Source organism: Macaca fascicularis, chromosome 9 (genome assembly GCF_037993035.2).
Source record: "Macaca fascicularis isolate 582-1 chromosome 9, T2T-MFA8v1.1".
Classification (NCBI taxonomy): Eukaryota; Metazoa; Chordata; class Mammalia; order Primates; family Cercopithecidae; genus Macaca; species Macaca fascicularis.
The window spans coordinates 66,664,391-66,684,345 of record NC_088383.1 but is presented as its reverse complement, the minus strand read 5'-3'; the positions used below and the strand labels follow the sequence as shown (position 1 = coordinate 66,684,345).

At 47.9% G+C, this 19,955-nt stretch overlaps 1 protein-coding gene across 3 annotated transcripts; it reads left to right on the top strand.

Moving 5' to 3' along the window:
• The first annotated feature begins 8,470 nt into the window (after positions 1–8,470).
• PLAC9 (placenta associated 9) lies at positions 8,471–19,955 on the top strand. Of its 3 annotated transcripts, XM_005565298.4 has the most exons (4): positions 8,471–8,567; positions 16,998–17,095; positions 19,151–19,274; positions 19,822–19,955. In XM_005565298.4, exons 1-4 carry the CDS (start codon positions 8,504–8,506, stop codon positions 19,830–19,832), a joined length of 297 nt encoding a protein of 98 aa, XP_005565355.1. In that variant the 5' UTR covers positions 8,471–8,503; the 3' UTR covers positions 19,833–19,955. The 3 variants fall into 3 exon arrangements, with proteins under 3 accessions (XP_005565355.1, XP_065376890.1, XP_045255926.1); XM_065520818.1 differs by lacking the exon at positions 16,998–17,095; XM_045399991.2 differs by lacking the exon at positions 19,151–19,274.

Below are 19,955 nucleotides of genomic sequence, written 5' to 3'. Positions count from 1 at the left end.
ATTTTTTTTTCTTTCTTTCTTTTTTTTTTAGTACAGACAGGGTTTCGCCATGTTGGCCAGGCTGGTTTCAAACTCCTGATTTCAGGTGATCCGACCACCTTGGCCTCCGGAAGTGCTGGGATTATAGGCATGAGCCACCATGCCCAGCCATAACTGTTAATATTAAACCTCCACCCTCACTCTATACTTGGCTTCTCCCTGTACCAAGCAGATCTTCCCATCTTCCCACATCTCCTACCTGGGAGGATTCAGGGCCACATGTAAGAAAAGGGGCAGATTAAAGGGGGTAGGCTTACTGCAGCACAATTCATAATTCCCAAGGTACAGAACCACCTTAAGTGCCCACTGACCAATGAGTGGCTAAAGAAAATGTGGTATATATACACCATGGACTACTACTCAGCCATAAAAAGGAACGAAATAATGTCTTTTGAAGCAACTTGGATGGAGTTGGAGACCATTATTATTATTATTATTATTTTTTTTTTTTTTTTTTTTTTTTTTTTTTTGAGACAGAGTCTCGCTCTGTCGCCCAGGCTGGAGTGCAGTGGCCGGATCTCAGCTCACTGCAAGCTCCGCCTCCCGGGTTCACGCCATTCTCCTGCCTCAGCCTCCCGAGTAGCTGGGACTACAGGCGCCCGCCACTTCGCCCGGCTAGTTTTTTTTTTTTTTGTATTTTTTAGTAGAGACTGGGTTTCACCGTGTCAGCCAGGATGGTCTCGATCTCCTGACCTCGTGATCCGCCCGTCTCGGCCTCCCAAAGTGCTGGGATTACAGGCTTGAGCCACCGCGCCCGGCCGAGACCATTATTTTAAGTGAAGTAACTCAGGAATGGAAAACCAAACACCACATGTTCTCACTTATAAGTGAGAGTTAAGCTGTGAGGACACAGAGACATACAGAGGGATATAATGGACTCTGGAAACTCAGAAGGGAGAGGATGCGTGGGGAGTGTTGGATGAAATACTACATATTGGGTATGATGAACACTACTTGGGTGGTGCATGCACTAAAATCTCAGAATTCACCATTATACAATTCATTCATGTAACCAAATATAACTTGTACCCCCAAAGCTACTGAAATTTTGTAAAATTAATAACAATTTAAAAAGAAACAGGTCTCTTTCTGCCTCCACTGCTGCCATGGCACCTGTGAAAAAGCTTGCGGTAAAGGGGGGCAAAAAAAAAGAAGCAGGTTCTGAAGTTCATTCTTGATTGCACCCACCCCGTAGAAGATGGAATCATGGACGCTGCCAATTTGGAGCAGTTTCTGCAAGAGAGGATCAAAGTGAACTGAAAAGCTGGGAAACTTGGCAGAGGGGTGGTGACCTTCAAAAGGAGCAAGAGAAAGATCACCGTGACATCTGAGGTGCCTTTTTCCAAAGGTATTTGAAATATCACACCAAAAAATATTTGAAGAAGAATAATCTACGTGATTGGTTTGCATAAAAATATTTGAAGAATAATCATCTACATGATTGGTTTGCATAGCTGCTAACAGCAAAGAGAGTTATGAATCACGTTACTTCCAAATTAACCAGGACGAGAAAGAGGAGGAAGACAAGGATTAAATTTCATTTATCTGGAATATTTTGTATGAATTCTTGAATAAAACTTGGGAACCAAAAAAAAAAAGAAAGAAAAAGAAACAGGCCGGGCGCGGTGGCTCAAGCCTGTAATCCCAGCACTTTGGGAGGCTGAGGCGGGTGGATCACGAGGTCAGGAGATCGAGACTATCCTGGCTAACATGGTGAAACCCCGTCTCTACTAAAAATACAAAAAACTAGCCGGGCGTGGTGGCGGGCGCCTGTAGTCTCAGCTACTTGGGAGGCTGAGGCGGGAGAATGGCATGAACCCGGGAGGCGGAGCTTGCAGTGAGCCGAGATCACGCCACTGCACTCCAGCCTGGGAGACACAGTGAGACTCCGTCTCAAAAAAAAAAAAAAAAAAAAAAGAAACAAAAATCTTCTTATTTTTTTCTTTTTTTTGAGATGGATCTCACTCTGCCGCCCAGGCTGACATGCAGTAGTGTAATCATAGTTTACTACAGCCTCGACTTCCCAAGCTCCTGCCATCCTTCCGTATCAGCCTCCAGAATAGCTGGGACTACAGGTGTGTGCCACCACACCCGGCTAATTTTTAAATTTTTTTGTAGAGACAGAGTATGGTTGTGTTGTCCAGGCTGGTCTTGAACTCCTGAACTCAAGTCATCTTCCCGCCTCAGCCTCCTAAAGTGCTAGGATTACAGGAGTGAGCCACTGTATCCAACCCCCAAAAAACTTAAATCTCAACCCGTCGAGTCGCCCCCTCCTTTTCCTTCCCCCAAGAGAGACATCCACACTTCACTGGCTCACTTTCTCTGGCTATAACTTCTGTGCCTTGGTATAGTAGCCCCTCTCCATCTGTGCAGAGAGTGGGCTAGCCTTGCCCTGCGCCCACTGAGAGCTCTCCTGGCATGGGTCTTCCTGGTACCTCTGGAAATCCTCTCTTGTGCCCAAGGGAGAAGACAAGGAGGCTTTGTACAGCTCAGGCCCTCCCAGCCACTGAGGCTCTTTTAATTGGGCTGTGCTCTCACCCCATCTTTCTCCCCAGAGAGATGACCAGCCCCTATTTCCTGTTTCCTTTGGCCCATTCCCTTTGGGTATGGGTTGGGAGAGAAAGCCCCTGCCAGATTTCCCACCACTTGTGCCCCGGCCCAGTCAGGCTGGGAGGACCTGAGCACATCCTTTAGCATTGCCTGTGGAGGCAGCACAGGCGCCTGGGAGGCAAATCCCCAAATCCCTAACTAGTCTCTGTGTGCCCTGGGCCACCTCCTAACTTCTCCAAGCCTCACATTCTGTATGCTCCCATGGCCCTGGCAGGTACCGTCACAATCTGCGTGGTTTGTGAGGCTACCTGCCAGGGTCATGGAAGAATTAAGTGAAAAAGAAACGTCTGCACATTAGGGCACTTTATTCATGCAGGTGGTTATGAGCGTTCTCCCCTAACTGCACGGGGCTTGCCACTCTACACCCCCCGTATCCCATTTGTCCCTCTCTTACCTCCACTCTTCTTCAGATTCTCTATTTAGTGCCTTTCCTGGGACTTGAGAGTCAAGAGGCCTGATCATGCTGAGGACCATAAATTTTGGAATCAGATCTACCTAGCTTCCAAACTGGGATCAGCCACCCTCTACCCTTGAATCAGATATATTTAATAGATCTTATTCTTTTTAATGGGGATAAGGATATCTACTTGATAGGTTTACTGATGCAAGGATTAAATAGGATAATGCATATACAGCCTTAGCACAATACCAGATTCAGAGAAGTTTAGCAAATAATAGAATAATAATAAATAATAAGAGGTATGATTAGATCCAGCTGGCTACCCACCTTGCTTTGAGGCCTGGCATATCGTTGGCATATTTCTCTAGTTCCTGTCACTGATGCCAGTCTCCCCTATCTTTAATTTCACTGGTCACTTTCGAGAATATTAGAAGGGGGAGGTTTGTTAACTGGGTCCACTGGCTCCATAGTATCATTTTGCCCAGGAGTTTTCTTTTACATGTTTGGGCTGGTTTCTGTTGGTATACGGAAATAAATTGATTTCCAAACACTTATCTTAAATTTTTTTTTTTTTTTTTTTTGAGACAAAGTCTCACTCTGTCTCCCAGGCTGGAGTGCAATGGCACGATCTCAGCTCACTGAAACCTCTGCCTCCCGGGTTCAAGCAATTCTGCCTGGGCCTCCCTAGTAGCTGGGATTATAGGCATGTGCTACCACGCCGGGCTAATTTTTGTATTTTTAGTGGAGACAGGGTTCCATGTTGACCAGGCTGGTCTTGAACTCCTGACCTCAAGTGATCCACCTGCCTCTGTCTCCCAAAGTGCTGGGATTACAGGCGTGAGCCACCATGCCCAGCCAAACACTTGTTGATAATGGCATCTTTTTTTATTTTTTTAATTTTTAAATTTAATTTTAAATTTTTAAATTATTATTTTTTAGAACAGTGTCTCACTCTGTCACCCAGGCTGGGGTGCAGTGGTGTGATCATAGCTCACTGCAGCCTTAAACTACTAGGCTTAAGCGATCTTCCTGCTTCAGCCTCCCCAGTAATAGGTACGTGCCACAACGCCCGGCTAATGTGTGGTTTTTTTTTTAATTTTTAGTAGAGGTGGAGTCATGCTGTGTTGCCAAGGCTGGTTTCGAACTCCTGGGCTCAAGTGATCCTCCAACCTTGGCCTCCCAAAGTGCTGGGATTATAGGCATGAGCCACCATGGCTGGCCAATAATGGCATCTTTACCTCATTCCTGATTTAATAAAGAATACATTTCTCCTTTCTCTGGTATGTACATATGAACTATTTAAGATAAAAGTCGTTGGCCGGGCATGGTGGCTCATTCTTGTAATCCCAGCACTTTGGGAAGCTGAGGCGAGGATCACTTGAGCCCAGGTGTTTGAGACCAGCCTGGGCAACACAGCAAGACCCCTCATCTCTATTTTTATTTTTTTTAATTTGAAAAGCTATAAATATAAAAATTAAAAAGAGTTATCTTGTTAAGGAAATGTCCCATTATTTCCTTTATTTTTATCCTAAGTTTGTTGTTATTACTGTTTTTAAGTTAGGGAGGCCTGTTTAATTTAATCAAATATGGTTTCAGGATTTATTGAAATTATGTCTATTTTGCATTTTTGTTTCCTTGACCTTGTGACAGACATGATGCAGAGAGATTTTCCCAGAACTCCCCTTGGAAGTGAGTAGCTAGCAAACTACTTTATGTTCAAAGTAGTGGTAAAAGGATGGACTAGGCGATAAAGAGCATTAGGACATTTGGATACTCATTTAGGGAGAAATTTAAGTTTGATTCCTTCCTTGCAACCACATAAAAATTCTAGATGGATTAGACATTAGACCTTGAGAAAACCTTAAAACGATTTGAAGGAAACATAGAGAAATATCTTCACAGCCTTGATTCGAGGAATCATAAGTAAGTTGTAAACTCTATAAGCCATAAAAGAAAACATTGAGAGATTTGGCTATCTAATATTCAAAACTTCTGAATGCTGAAAGACACCACCAAGACACTTAAAGATAATGGAAGGCTGGAAGAAGACACTGCCAACATTGCCAACATATGTAACAGGCACTGCATTAATAATCTGAGCATATCAAGGAAAGGGAGGAAAATAGAAAAAAGTGATCAAAGAGGCAAATAAAGCTTAACCTCACTCATAATAAATAGCATGTAAATAAAAATAATAACAAGGTAACATTTTCCGTCATCAAGCTGTCAAAATTTTAAATAATAAATATCCAGTGTTGGAGAATGTAGGTGATCGCTAGGTTTACACTTCAGGTATCGCCAGTATTTTATGTAAATGGCGCCCCCTGCAGCCCAATTCCTACCTAGACTAACATATGCTCAGGTGCACCTTGGAACAGCGCTGGAAGACCCCTGTCCCTCCTGTGGGCTTTGTGACAATTTGGGGAACAGTTTTTGGCCTACCTGGCAAAATGTAAAAAGTCCTTTGATGCAATGATTTCTCTTCCAGCCTTTCAGAAATACATGAATATGTACTTTGTACTTAAAGATATATGCAAAAGTATGTTTATTAAAGCTTATTTTATATTGGAGAGAAAAAGGAAGCAATCTACATGTCCGTCAATAGGGGACTGTTTGGATAAATAATGCTACTTGTATCCATTCATGGGTTATTTTGTAACTCTTAAAAGGAATGAAGTGGATTTATCTGTACTCATATAGATTGATCTCCAATATTATTATTATTATTATTTTTTTAAGACGGAGTCTTGCTCTGTTACCCAGGCTGGAATGCACTGGTGCAATCTTGGCTCACTGCCACTTCCACCTTCTGGATTCTGATTCTCCTGCCTCAGCCTCCTGAGTAGCTGGGACTACAGGCCCCCAACCATGCCCTGCTAATTTTTTTGTATTTTTAGCAGAGACGGAGTTTCACCATGTTGGCCAGGCTCATCTCAAATTCCTGACCTCAGGTGGTCCGCCCACCTCGGTCTACCAAAGTGCTGGGATTACAGGCGTGAGCCACTGCCCCCAGCCAAGATTTAATGTTATGACTGAGATAAACATGAATGAAAGCAAATCTTCAAAATATCTATGACTTGATCTCATGTATATACGTTTGTGACTGATTATACATTAGATAGATGGGGAATGCATAGACTGGGAACAGGCAGAGCCTACCAAGTCAAAGGAACTGGACCTGAATGGTTGGACAGAGGGAATTCTTAAAAGAAAAGACTTTCGGCCGGCGCAGTGGCTCAAGCCTGTAATCCCAGCACTTTGGGAGGCCGAGACGGACGGATCACAACGTCAGGAGATCAAGACCATCCTGGCTAACACAGTGAAACCCCGTCTCTACTAAAAAATACAAAAAACTAGCCAGGCGAGTTGGCGGGCGCCTGTAGTCCCAGCTACTCGGGAGGCTGAGGCAGGAGAATGGCATAAACCCGGGAGGCGGAGCTTGCAGTGAGCTGAGATCCGGCCACTGCACTCCAGCCTGGGCGACACAGCGAGACTCCGTCTCAAAAAAAAAAAAAAAGAAAAAGAAAATGTTTGAGTGAAGGAGAAAGGACAAGATGGAGGAAGGTGAACAAGAAGGCATAATCCATGTTGCTTCCGGGTTCTTCCTCACCAAGTTTCCCTCGAGCGGGAAAATGCAGCCCGCCCTGGGAAGATGCAGATCAACCGAACATGTGCCAGGTGATGTCAATCTGAAGAGATGGAAACTTACCCGGCCACGCCTACAGAGACGCCCCTATCACACCCTTATCCCCGCCCACTGCCCTCCCCCTTCCAGTACCAATGCATAAAAGTCTGCCACCGGCAGGAGCCAGGGTGACTTCTTCGCCCCGGCATTTGTGGACCAGAGAACATCACCCCAGAGCCTCCGGTGCGACTTCCCTGGCCCCCCACACCTGAGGACCAGAGAACCTCGCCCCAGAGTGTGTGCATATTTGCAATAAAAGACTGCCACTTTCTTACATACTTTGGCCTCATGTTTAATTATTTAGCTCTCCTAAATTAAGTTACATTAAATTAAATCAAAACAGAAAAGACTTTCATGTTTTACTCTGTATACTCAGTTACTTTATGCTCTACTACAACAATAATGTATATGTTTTGTGTGTGTGTGTGTGTGTATGTGTTTTCTTAATCTTACATTCAAAATATAAGGTAGTCCACTGGCTCTGAGCTACAAGAATCCTTATGGGTTTGGCAGTTCTTTGACAACTTCCCACCTGGCTAAACTATCAAGGAATGTCCTACCACCAAGCGTGAGAAATTCTTGGCATTCCTGAAATAAATTCTTCTTCTGAGCCAGCTCATGTGGGCATCATAATCTCCTCGAAGGCTTTTAAAAGATTTAGATCTGAGTCTGTCTCACATTCTCGGGTTCAGAACCAAAATTTCTCTGTCTGAGGCTATTATCTTGCTCTGGAGGAGGGAGTGAGAACTGGATCACTGGTTAGCGTGGTGACTGTTTTGGACAATTGCATAGCCACAGCCACGAACACAGAAGGCAGAGAGGCAGCCTTGATCTGCAAGGGCTCCAGGCTACCTCAATGGGGACCCTGGATGGACAAAGGCATTCTCCCAGGCTTGGTGATGAAAGCGTTCCACTGACAGCCAGGCAAGGCGCTCAGGGCTCTGCAGCAGAGAAGTTAGAGCTGCAGCTTTTTTGCTTTTGTGCTTTCACTAAAACTCAATTTGTTGTTGCACTTGTTGGATGGTCATGTCCCACAGGGGAAGTTTCCAGTACTGTGTTCTAAACTTTGGACTGCTTGTACCATCTTACTTGTCCCCTCATTAATAATGAATTAAATAAAATCTTAAGTATATGCTAATTTCATGTCTTTACAAGAGTCACGATTTTTTTTTTTTTTTTGAAAAGTACCTTTTCACATTGCTATCACTCCCTTACCAGAGCAGTGAGTTTCTGGGTCTCCTTCTTAGGGGCAGACACTGTCCCATGTAATTAGAATTAATTTGTTGCTCGTAGGTGGACAGAGAAAAGCTTCCACACTCCCAGGAGACAGGGGTTCAGATCCTGTGCCGTGGCTGAGAGTGATGCTGAGGAAGACACTTCTCTCCGAGTCTTAGTCTGCCCGCCTGTGAAACGGGCTCACAACAAACCCCTGACCCCAGGCTCGGTCGCCTTGAGTCCAAGACCTCACCCAATCCCCCTCACCCCCCGGGCCCTCAGGAGGCGCGGGGACTCGGGGAGGGGGCGGCCCCTTCCTCGGGAGGCGCCCAGGTGGCACGTCGGTGCCTCAGCTCCTGGGGTCTCTGGGCTCCGCGCTGCCCGTGGGATGCAGAGGGGCCTCTGGAGGGGGCGGGTTCTCTCGAGCCAGAAAGCCCGGAGCCGCCCAGGAATTTTGGCTCGAACTGAGAGCATTTCCTCCCGGGCCGGCCGGGCGCGATCCGGGAAGGGCGGCTGCGGGCAGACGCGGCGCTGCGCTCTGCCGGGCCGGCACCATGCGGCCCCTGCTCTGCGCGCTGGCCGGGCTGGCCCTGCTCCGCGCCGCGGGCTCTTTGGCCGGTGAGTGGGGCACGGGGCGCGACAGGGGACCTGGAGCCGGGGAGACCCGCAGATGGCGAGGAAGGAATGAGCAAGAGAGCGACACAGAGAGAGAGCTGGACACAGCAGCGAGATGGAGAGAGAAGCAGATGCAGGGAGGGAGGGATGGAGAGAAAGATTGAGAGGAAACAGACTCAGAAAAAGGCAGAGAAGTAGAGCAACGGAGGGATAAAGGAGAGAGGAAAGAATAAACAGTGAAAAGGAAAAGGAGAGGCCGAGACAGAAAGAGGCTTTCCCTGAACAAACATGAACTAGGATAGAAAGAAAAAGGAGTTTGAGAGACAGAAGAAGAAGGAAAGAGTGATTGAAATGGCAAGGGGTGGAGGGAGAGAGGATATTGAAGAAAAGAGAAAGATTTGAGAGAGACCAAAAAGGAGAGAGAGAGAAGCTTGATGCCCGGAGTAGAGCTGGCAAGAGAGAAGGAGCCAGGATCTGGAGTGGGAGGTCACAGCTGCTGGGTGGGGCAGCCCAGGAGGCCAGCTCCGTCTCAGAGGGCCAGTGGAGGCTCAGGCCTGGCTTTACAGGACATTGCATAACAAGCCAGACTCCAAAGGGTGACTGACCCAGGCTAGCCCAGCACAGCCTTAAAGAATCAGGCGGGGGGCCCAGGAGAAAGGCCACCTATTCACCTGCCAGGTGGCCTCAGGTGGTTCTGCGGTCGATGAAGAAGTCACCTCCCAGTTTCCAGGGAGCTTCTCTGGGGAACTGAGCTGTTCTGGGTGGAGATCGGGGACCGGGTGGAGGTAGAGAGCTGTGCCGAAGGGAGAGGCTGTCTGGGTACTTCATTAGCTGGGTTCCTTGCCTTTCACTGTTCACTTTCTTCCCCCCACCTCCCTCTCAGGCGGGGGGATCACGAGGTCAGGAGATCAAGACCAGCCTGGCTAACACGGTGAAACCCTATCTCTGTTAAAAATACAATAATTAGCCGGGCGTGGTGACACATACCTGTAGTCCCAACTACTCAGGAGGCTGAGGCAGGAGAATCACTTGAACCTGGGAGGTGGAGGTTGCAGTGAGCCGAGATGAAGCCACGGCAATCCAGCTTGGGTGACAGACCAAGATTCTGTCTCAAAAAAAAAAAAAAAAAGAAGAAGAAGAAAAGAAAGAAAGTATTCATGTATTAGTGTAATTTCACACTGATTTCATACATTTTTGTGCATAATCTTTCAGATTTTAGATGACATATCTTAACTTTTGATTATGAAAACTTTTGGATACAAAACACAAAATAATAGTATATGAAAGAATCATATAAGGTACTTATCACCCCTACTTCAACAAGTATCAGTTCATGGGCAGTTTTATCTCATCTATAGTTTCCACCCTCTCTCCCCTCCCTGGATTATTTTAAAGGAAATCCAGGCATTGTGTATTTTCTTTTCTTTTCTTCCTTCTTTTTTTTTTTTTTTTTTTTTTTGAGACAGTGTCTCATTCTGTCACCCATGCTAGAATGCAGTGGTGCAATCTCAGCTCACTGCAACCTCCGCCTCCTGGGTTCAACTGATTATCCTGCCTCAGCCTCCCAAGTAGCTGGGACTACAGGCAAGCACCATCATACCTGACTACTTTTGGTATTTTTAGTACACACAGGATTTCACCATGTTGGCCAGACTGGTCTCGAACTCCCAAACTCAGATGATCCCCCCGCCTCGGCCTCCCAAAGTGTTGGGATTACAGATGTGAGCCACAGCGCCTGGCCTGGCATCATGTATTTACATCTATAAACACTCTTTTAATAAACACAACTGCAATGCCATGATCACACTCCAAAAGCCGTGACTGAATATCATTAAATATTCAATCACTGTTCAAATGTCCTTGATTGATTGTGTCATATCTTTTTGCAATTCATTTGTTTAATCCAAATAAGGTTACATACACTGCATTTGGTCAATATGTCTATTAGATCTCTTTAAATATGTAAGTTTTCTCTCCCCCTTTTTTTACTTAAATTTTTGTTGTTGTTGAAGAAACTAAGTTTGTCCTGTAAAGTTTTCCGCTTTTAGATTTTGCTAATTGCATCCCTTTGATGTCATTTAAATACCTCCACCCCTTATATTTTCTATAAATGGAGAGCTATCTCTAGCATGTCCGACTTCCAACCTTGGTTTCTTTCTTTCTTTTCTTTTCTTTTCTTTCTTTCTTTTTTTTTTTTTTTTTTTTTTGAGACAGAGTCTTGTTTTGTCATCCCGGGTGGAGTGCACTGGTGTGATCTTGGCTCATCACAACCTCTGCCTCCCAGGTTCAAGCAATTCCCGTGCCTCAGCCTCCTGAGTAGCTGGGATTACGGATGCGCACCACCACGCCAGGCTAATTTTTGCATTTTTTAGTAGAGACGGGGACGGCGGGGGTGGGTTTCACCATGTTGGCCAGGCTGGTCTCGAACTCCTGACATCAAGTGATCAGCCTTCCTCAGCCTCCCAAAGTGCTGGGATTACAGGCATGAGCCACCGCGCTGGGCCGCAGTCTTGGTTTCTTTTAACAGCACTCAGAGAAACCTTTATCCCTGATAGCTTTTTAGACCATGAGCCACCACGCCCGGCCTGTATTTTGGAGTTTTTTATAGAATCACTTGAAGAATAGTGTTCTGCAGCTTTCAAAAATAATCAAAACCCATGGATGATTTCGAATGAATCATACATTTTAATACAAATATTGGATGTGGTAAATTTATTATTCTATTATATTGAATGTGGTCAAATATAATTAACCACCAAGTGGCCAGGGTTGCTTTTCAAAGCAGAGTGTGACTTTGACAATTCAGAAGATACAGCAGCACCTTTCAGAGATGCCACTGAGAAAACATTTCTCATCACCCAACATGCAGAAATCATCTGCGCTGTGGCACTTTCTTACTGTTTGGGTCCAGATAAAAAAGGTCTCCCTGTAAGGCCTGTAAGTAGAAGGAGCGGTACTTCCGCCTCAGACGATGGGACCCAGCGGCCACGTCTCTTTAACTGGGGCAGCCAGCCCAGCCCAGCCCTCCCCTGGGGCCTCCAGGCCCCACAGCAGCCTGTTCTCACCAGCACAGGATGCCCCGCCCGTGGCCACCATCCAGGGTGCACATCAGGCCCCAAGCAGGAGCCGGGCCAGAGAAAACAACGCAGCATCCAAGGAGGTCCATTTCCCAACTGGCAGGGCCTGGGAGAGCAGGAGGAAAGGAAGGAAGGGAGCCCTGCGGAGCCACAGCCTTGGCTGCTCAGGGTTAATCATCATAATCCTTCAGCCTTTTCCACTCCCCTTGTCTGAGCCACTGACAGCCCTGTGGGTGCATATGCGTGTCTACTATTTTATTTTTATTTTTATTTTTTTTTACAAGACAGTGTCTTTCACTGTCACCCAGGCTGCAGTGCAGTTGTGCAATCGTAGCTGACTGTAGTCTCAAACTCCTGGGCTCAAACAATTCTCCCACCTCAGTTTTCCAAATAACTGAGACTACAAGTATATGCCACCAATCTAGGCTAATTTTTTTATTTTTATTTTTATTTATTTATTTATTTTGTAGAAACAGAATCTCACTGTGTTGCCCAGGGTGGCCTCAAACTTCTGGCTTCAAGCGATCCTCCTGCCTCAGCCTCCTAAAGCTCTGGGATTACAGGTGTGAACCACTGAGCCCAGCTCTTGTAGGCCTCTTGAGGCCTCTCTGCAGCCTCCAAAACACAGAGAAGAATTAAGGATGCACTACACAGGGGAGTGAGGGCCTCGGGCCTACCCTACCCCATTTTATGGAGGAGGCGGCAGAGGCTCAGGGAGGAGAAGAAACTTTCTCACAATCCCACAATCATTAGTGGCTGAACCAGGCTGAGAACAGGGGTCTCCAGCATGTTTTCTACCACGATGCGTTCAAGTCAGCGCTATGGTGAGGACACTGGTGCGGAGGGAGCAGGCAGTACAATGTCAGGCCCTGCTCCAATCTTGCTCTCTCAGATGCACTCCGTGGAGGCCCCGATGAGCTCATGGACAGTTGCTCCGGGGTGCACAGAGCACAGTTTTGTCCAGATGTGAAGGATTAGTGCTGAGCCATGTTGGGAGTGACCTCAGCCCAGCCTTTTCCCTGGAGGGGTTTTGGAGCCAAGTTAGACCTCATCACAGACACGTAGAGAACAGGGTGTTTTAGGCCAGTGGAGAGAAGCAGGCTCTGGTTGTTCCTGACTTCTAAAGCCGCCAGACTCCCACTTGGCTGGCAGGGTCACACCGCATTCCTCTGGCCTAAGCCTGGAGGAAGTGTGTGAGGGGAGAGTGGCTAGGGTCTGGGAGAGGGCAGGTGAGCCTCAGGGGAAAGCCTTGGCCAAAGGCCTCTGGACAGAGCCAGCAGGAGGTATGGGTATCCACAGACTTATGACGACAGGCCTTCCCCCAGGACAGCCACTCTGTCTGTGGGGAACAGCTCTTCCGGCCCCCTCAGAGCTTTTCCTCTCCAAGCTGAGCAGCCCAGTTTTAGCTGAGACAATTGAGTTAAAATTTGGAGTCCCAGACTGGGTGCGGTGGTTCACACCTATAATCCCAGCACTTTGGGAGGCCGAGGCAGGCGGATCACTTAAGCCCAGGGGTTTGAGCTTAGCCTGGGCAACACAGTGAAACCCCATCCCTACAAAAATTACAAAACGTAGCCAGGCATGGTAGTGTGTGCCTGTAGTCCCAGCCACTCTGGAGGCTGAGGTGGGAGAATTGCTTGAACCCGGGAAGAAGAGGTTGTAGTGAGCCATGACCGTGCCACTGCATTTCAGCCTGGGTGACAGAGTGAGACTCTGTCTGAAAAAAAAAAAAAAAAGGAGTCCCTTCCCATAACCTCCTCTAGACTTGCTCCTGCCTCTCAAGGGCCTTCTCAGGATGTGGGGCCAGGATAGAGCATAGCCTCCAGGGGCCTCTCTGTCTCTGAATATTTTACATGGATGCCTGCAGCCCACGATGGCTGCTGCTTTCTGCTGACAACCCCATCAGACTCGTGTTATGGAACATTTCAAACCGTGCACACAACAGTAGACAGAATCGCTGAATGCGACCCCATGTGCTCATCACCAGCTTCAACAATTAGCAACTCTCAGCCCATCCTGTTGGCTCTAAACATCCACGCATGCCTCTCCCCCATCCCCACCAAGGCCTGAATTATTTACTTTGGAAGTAAATCCAAGACAGCACAGCCTTTCATCTGTAAATATTTCAGTATACGTCTTTAAAGGACTCTCCTTAAAAAAATAACCAAAGCACCATTATGATGTCCTCCTCCCTCCCCAGATTCAACAATAACACCATTATCTTTTGAAAAGTCTTTTCTAAGTTCAGTGGAGGGAAATAATGGAAAGGATCATTTGAAAAACAGATTGTTCTCCACAAAAGATGCTCAGAGTGGAAGGACATTTTGTCCCTGGTCTTGTTCTTATCCCTGAGTGGAAGAGCTGAGAGCTAGATAGAGTTGGAATCAGAAACTCACAGGGTAGGGGCTCCACCTTGCTGAGATGAGGCCGGGAGGTCAGGGTGCCTGAGGTCCAGGCATTTGCAGATGGTGAGATCTTGGGCAAATCACTCGGCCTCTCAGAGTTACACATCCATCACCAGCTCTGTCTTACCTCAAGACCTGCCCCACTTCTAGACAACTGCAGGTGGCCCCTTGGCCAACCCTTCCAACACCAAGGCCTTACAGCTACAAGCCTTGCACGTAGAGAGATCAAGTTCCATAACTGTCTCCCCCCCATTGAGCTTTGGATGCTCACATCCACAGCCACAGCCTTAATATTGTCACTATCTGAAGCTGCTCTACCTCTAAAAGCTAAAATTGCAATATTCTTTACCTCTTGTTCCTCGTGTGATTCCTAAGACCTCCGTCTCTTCAGCCCCCGTTTCTCCCAATTTATTGGCCCCCTTCTTGGCCTCATTTCCTTCCTTATTCCAGCTGGATTCCAGAGCTCCTGTCCTAAACCCCTGACTGGCCAAATCTCAGTTCCTTGGCCCCTTGCCTCCACCACATCCATCCTGCAGACTCCTAGGTTTCAGCTCCATCCAGCCATCTGTCTTTGCTGCTCTACGCCCAGACTATGGAGTGTTGCTGGGGGAGGACTCGTGCTTCCAGGATTCCTTGTTGATGCCAACTCATTCTGCATGGTCCTCCCACACTGCATCCCTCATTCTGCACATCCTCTTTCGAAGCCCTCTCTTTATTCAAGTCCCTTACCTAGTGGTGCACTGATAGACTGGCTCTTAAAAAAAAAAGGGGTGTGGGTCATTGATTTCAGTGGTGTAAATGTTCCCATCATGGCCACCATTTTTTTTTTAACTTAAAAAATTTTTTCTTTTTAGAGATGGGGTCTCACTATGTTGACCAGGCTGGTCTCGAACTCCTGGACTCAAGCGATCCTCCCACTCGGCCTCCCAAAGTGCTAGGATTACAGGCACGAGCTGCCATTTCCAGACACCATGGTCACTATTTTAATGTCTGTGTTTAGCAACCTACTCAAAGAATTCTTGTCATTGTAACATCTAGCTCTCTTCCCTACGTGATCTCCATCTTATTGCACAGAGTAAACAGAGGCCATCAGGTGGGAGCTCACTCCACTTTTTGACCCCTAGTTAGATGGTTTGCCTTTGCCTGTTTTTGCTGCATTTCCTCTGTCTTCCTTCCAGATGTGGTCCCCCCTGCTCTGGATCCAGGGCCTCCCATCAGTTCAGGAAGTGCATTCCTTGGGTTCTCCTGTCTTCCTCCTGTCCCTCAGGCTGTAAGCATGGTGTGTTTTCCAATACTTAAAAAAAAAAAAAAAAAAAAAACCATAAATACTTCTCTAGACCTTGCGATCCAATCTCCCTTCCTTCACAGCCAAGCTTCATGGAATTTTCCAGATTCCAAGTTTCTACCCCCAACCTCACCTTCCCTTCTCATCTCCCAGTAATCCAAACTCTGCTTTTCCACCACTCCTAAAAGTGCTGGGGTAAAATTTAGCAGGGCCTTTCTGTGCTCTCTTTCCAGTCCTTAACTTGCTACACCTCCCCGCTGCTTTTGGTCATGCTGACCCTTTTCATCCTCTGTAGAATCTATAAAGCTCCCGGCTTCTCTTGACTTCTGGGGCAGCACCCTCCTTCCTGAGTGTCAGCGTTCTCCAAGGTTCCAGCCACCCTGATGCCCCACAGGCATCTCAGGGTTACCAACTCTGAAACCCGAACTTGGAATCAGGGCTCTCAGACTTCTGCTATGAGGGTTGATGGTGCCTGGAAGAGCTAACTCAAGAAGAACAACGGTGAATCAGGAGTTGAGTGGGTTGAATGGCAGATCCTCTGCTTATGAGTAGTGACTTTGGACACATCCTTTCACCCTTCTGTGCATCAGTTTTCCTATGTGTAGATTGGGCATAACAACAGGTAGTTGGAGAGGTTAAGTTAGCACCCTACATGGTGCATGGTAAGCGCTCATCACATGCCAACTGTTACTAATGGGTTTCCAGCCTCAATGCTGCTACTAAAATATCTCCTCTCATTTCCTTCCTCACTATTCCTACAGCTCCTGCTTCTGCTTATCACTTCTCCCTCACCCCTCTTATCCTGATTGCTGCAGTAACCTCCTGCCTTCAAAGGCATCTCCCTCCAATCTATTCCCTCTATTTTAAAAATTCATGTTTGACCCTGTGACTTTTCTGTTAAAATAACCCCCCTTGGCCTGGCATGGTGGCTCACACCTGTAATCCCAGCACTTTGGAAGGCCGAGGCGGGCAGATCACCTGAGGTCAGGAGTTTGAGATCAGCCTGACCTACATGGTGAAACCCTGTCTCTACTAAAAATACAAAAATTAACAGGGCGTGGTGGCAGGACTTGTAATCCCCAGCTACTCGGGAGGCTGAGGCAGGAGAATCGCTTGAACCCAGGAGGCGGAGGTTGGAGTGAGCCGAGATCGAACCATTGCACTTCAGCCTGGGCGACAGAGCGAGACTCTGTCTCAGAACAAACAAACAAGCAAACAAACAAAACAAGCATCAGAACTGGTTTATTAAAGCCCCTGGGTTAAAACTCTACCCCCTTGGCTTCATTTCCAGGACTTCCCTCTCCAGTCTCTCCCCCGCCCACCCTGTATCTCCAGCCACTGCAGGCTGCCTGCAGGGTTTACACAGTGAGCCATGCTCTTTCAGACCCCTCCATCATTGCAGCTCCCTGGCTGAAGCCCGTACTCCCTTCCTCCCTGGGCTTTACCTCCTTGAGGAAGTTCATCTGGGTCTGTAGGTGGCTGTGACTGTAGAGACTGGTGGGATTGAGATGGCTGACACTCGTACACTGACCCCCACCTGGGCCTTCCTTTGCTTGCTCTTGCGTTTGCCTTGAGGACTGACCCCACTTGAGCCCAGTGTTTACAGGAGTCTCTGGCATTATGGAACACTAAGGGTCCCACAGTGAAAAGACTCGTTTTTCCACAGCTGCAGAACCCTTCAGCCCTCCACGAGGAGATTCAGCTCAGAGCACAGTGTGTGACAGACATATGGCTGTGCAACGCCGTCTAGATGTCATGGAGGAGGTAAAAGGGTGATTTGGAAGGGCATGCGGGTTCAGGACCACCTTCTAGAATGGTGTTTTTATGGGCAGATGCAGGCTTGCTTTGGAATGTGAGGACATCCAGGCCAATCCTGCCCTGTGACCACCTTGTCCAACATCATCCTCGCATCTGGGTTGCCAGGCTGCCCAGCCCCCAATGGACTCTGCCTCTCCTAAGGCCTTGCTTATCCGCCCCGCCCCCCGCCGGATATTTCAACATCGTTACTGGATGGGAAGGTGGAAATTCAGTCACTGTTTTGTTATATAGCCACGATTCCTAACTTGTGTGGGGAAACGTTTACATCTTTATTGTCACAAGACTTTAACTGAAATTGAGTGTCCCATTCATCATAAATACAGACAGCAAGCTGTGGTATTAACAGTACTATAACTTTGTCATCAATAGAAATCCAGATAATTTCATCTGCCTCTAGTTGTGAATATCTCAACATATAATTTTTACCCTTGTGTCAAAATTTCAGTTGTGGTCAGGCCTGATGTTAAATCATGTGATTTAGTGAGTTAATAAATACATTTTTCTTTTTTTTTGAGGCAGGGTCTCTCTCTGTCTAGCAGGCTGGAGTGCCGTAGTGCAGTCTCGGTTCTCTGCAACTTCCATTTCCCAGCCTCAAGCGATCCTCCCACCTCAGTCTTCCAAGTAGCTGGGACTACAGGCACATGTGCCACCATGCCTGACTAATTTTTGTATTTTTTTGTAGAGGCAAGGTTTTGCTATGCTGCCCAGGCTGGTCTTGAACTCCTGAGCTCAAGCCATTCACCCACCTCGGCCTCCCAAGGTGCTGGGATTACAGGCATGAGTCACTTTGCCCAGCCAATACATATATTACTCAAAAAATTAATTTTTTTTTTTTGACAGAGTCTCTGTCACCCAGCCTGGAGCGCATGGTACAGTCTTGGCTCACTGCATCCTCTGCCTCCCAGGTTCCAGTGATTCTTGTGCCTCAACCTCCCGAGTAGCTGGGACTACAGGCATGCACCACCATGCCCAGCTAATTTTTTGTACTTACCATGCCCAGCTAATTTTTTGTACTTTTGGTAGAGATGGGGTTTCACCATGTTGGCCAGGCTGGTCTCAAACTCCTGACCTCAAGAGATCTCACCTCAGCCTCCCAAAGTGCTGGGATTACAGGCGTGAGCCACCATGCTGGGCCAAAAAGTTTAATTTTAAATACCTGAATTTTTTTTTCTTTTTTCTTTTTTTTTTTTTTTTTTTTTGTGGTAGAGTCTCACTCTGTCACTCAGGCTGGAGTGCAATGGTGTGGTCTCAGCTCACTGTAACCTCCACCTCCCAGTTCAAGTGATTCTCTTGCCTCAGCCTCCCGAGTAGCTGGGACTACAGACGGGCACTACCACACCTGGCTTCTTTTTGTATTTTTAGTAGAGGCAGGGTTTCACCATGTTGACTAGGCTAATCTCGAACTCCTGACCTCCAGTGATCTGCCTGCCTCGGCCTCCGAAAGTGCTGGGATTACAGGCATGAGCCACCACGCCCGGCCTAATACTTGAATATTTTAATGCAATTGGTGCCCTTGGTAATTCTATATGTTTTATTTTTCGCATTTAAGGCATTATTCTGAGAAGAGGTCTGTAGGCTTCACCACACTGCCAGTGGTATCCATGGCACACACAGGGAAAAATCATTAAGAACCCTGAGTAAATTTCAGAATCCTAAACTTGTCATTTGGCAGAGACACCACCAGGGGGCAGAACAACAAAAGGAATGTGAGCTCCAGCCTGCAAAGGCCAAAAGGGAGAGTATTCCACAGGCGCTTCATCCAAACCTGTGACTGAGTGCCAAAAAGGAAGGAACCTTAGAGAGCGAGACCCCTAGGATATTGTCATCTGGGGAAACTGAGGCAGGTAGGGGTGGAGCCTGAGTGAAGGAAACCCAGGTCCCGCAGCGCCTAGTCCTTTCTCACTGCACCGCACTGGATCGCCAGCTGCTCTTAGGACCTGGCTGATAAAGCAGAACGTGGAACCACTCCTGTCCTCGACTTTACCCCCTTTCCCACTCTAGATGGTAGAGAAGACCGTGGATCACCTGGGGACAGAGGTAAAAGGCCTGCTGGGCCTGCTGGAGGAGCTGGCCTGGAACCTGCCCCCGGGACCCTTCAGCCCCGCTCCCGACCTCCTCGGAGAAGGTGAGCAGTGCAGGTGGCAGAGGACCGCCTCTGGGCTGCTGTCATCTGGGGCTGGGCAGGCGAGACAGGAACGGCTACTCCACCGCACAGGTGTAGCCTGGCAGGCAGGGAGGGCCCCAGCGCTCCCTGGGGTTGGAAGAGGGACGGCATCATCCCTGCTCCCCGCCCCCGGCCCCCGCCACCCGGTCGCTGCCGCCCAGTGTCAAATGAGGTTCTGGAAGAGCCAGCCCTAGATGCCATCTCAGCACAACCCCGGCGCCGAGAAACTGCCTCCTTCATTGGCCTTCTCACGACTGGAGCTCCTTAGCTCCTTTCATTTCCCCCTGAGGAACCACTCCTGTTCCACCCCAAAACCCTCTCGGAAGACGGGTAACCCCTACTGATCAGGCAGGGATGGGGTTGCACTCTGCTGTCTCCTTGATCCCTGTGTCCCGCGCACAGGAGTTCCGGGGACTAGGGAGGGAAGGGAAAGAACTGCTGGACACCCCGGAGGCGGGTACCCTGCAGCGCCCCAGCTTGCTCACTGGAGGCCTCTGCTTTCTTTCAGATGGCTTCTGAGCCCCGGAGCTGGAGCCCAGCAGCTGGAGGTGGTGCACCTGCCAGGCAGCACCCACAGAGCCAGCCCTGTCCTCTCGCCGTCCTTCCTCAGCTTCATGTGAAATAAAAACTATTCTTTTGGTC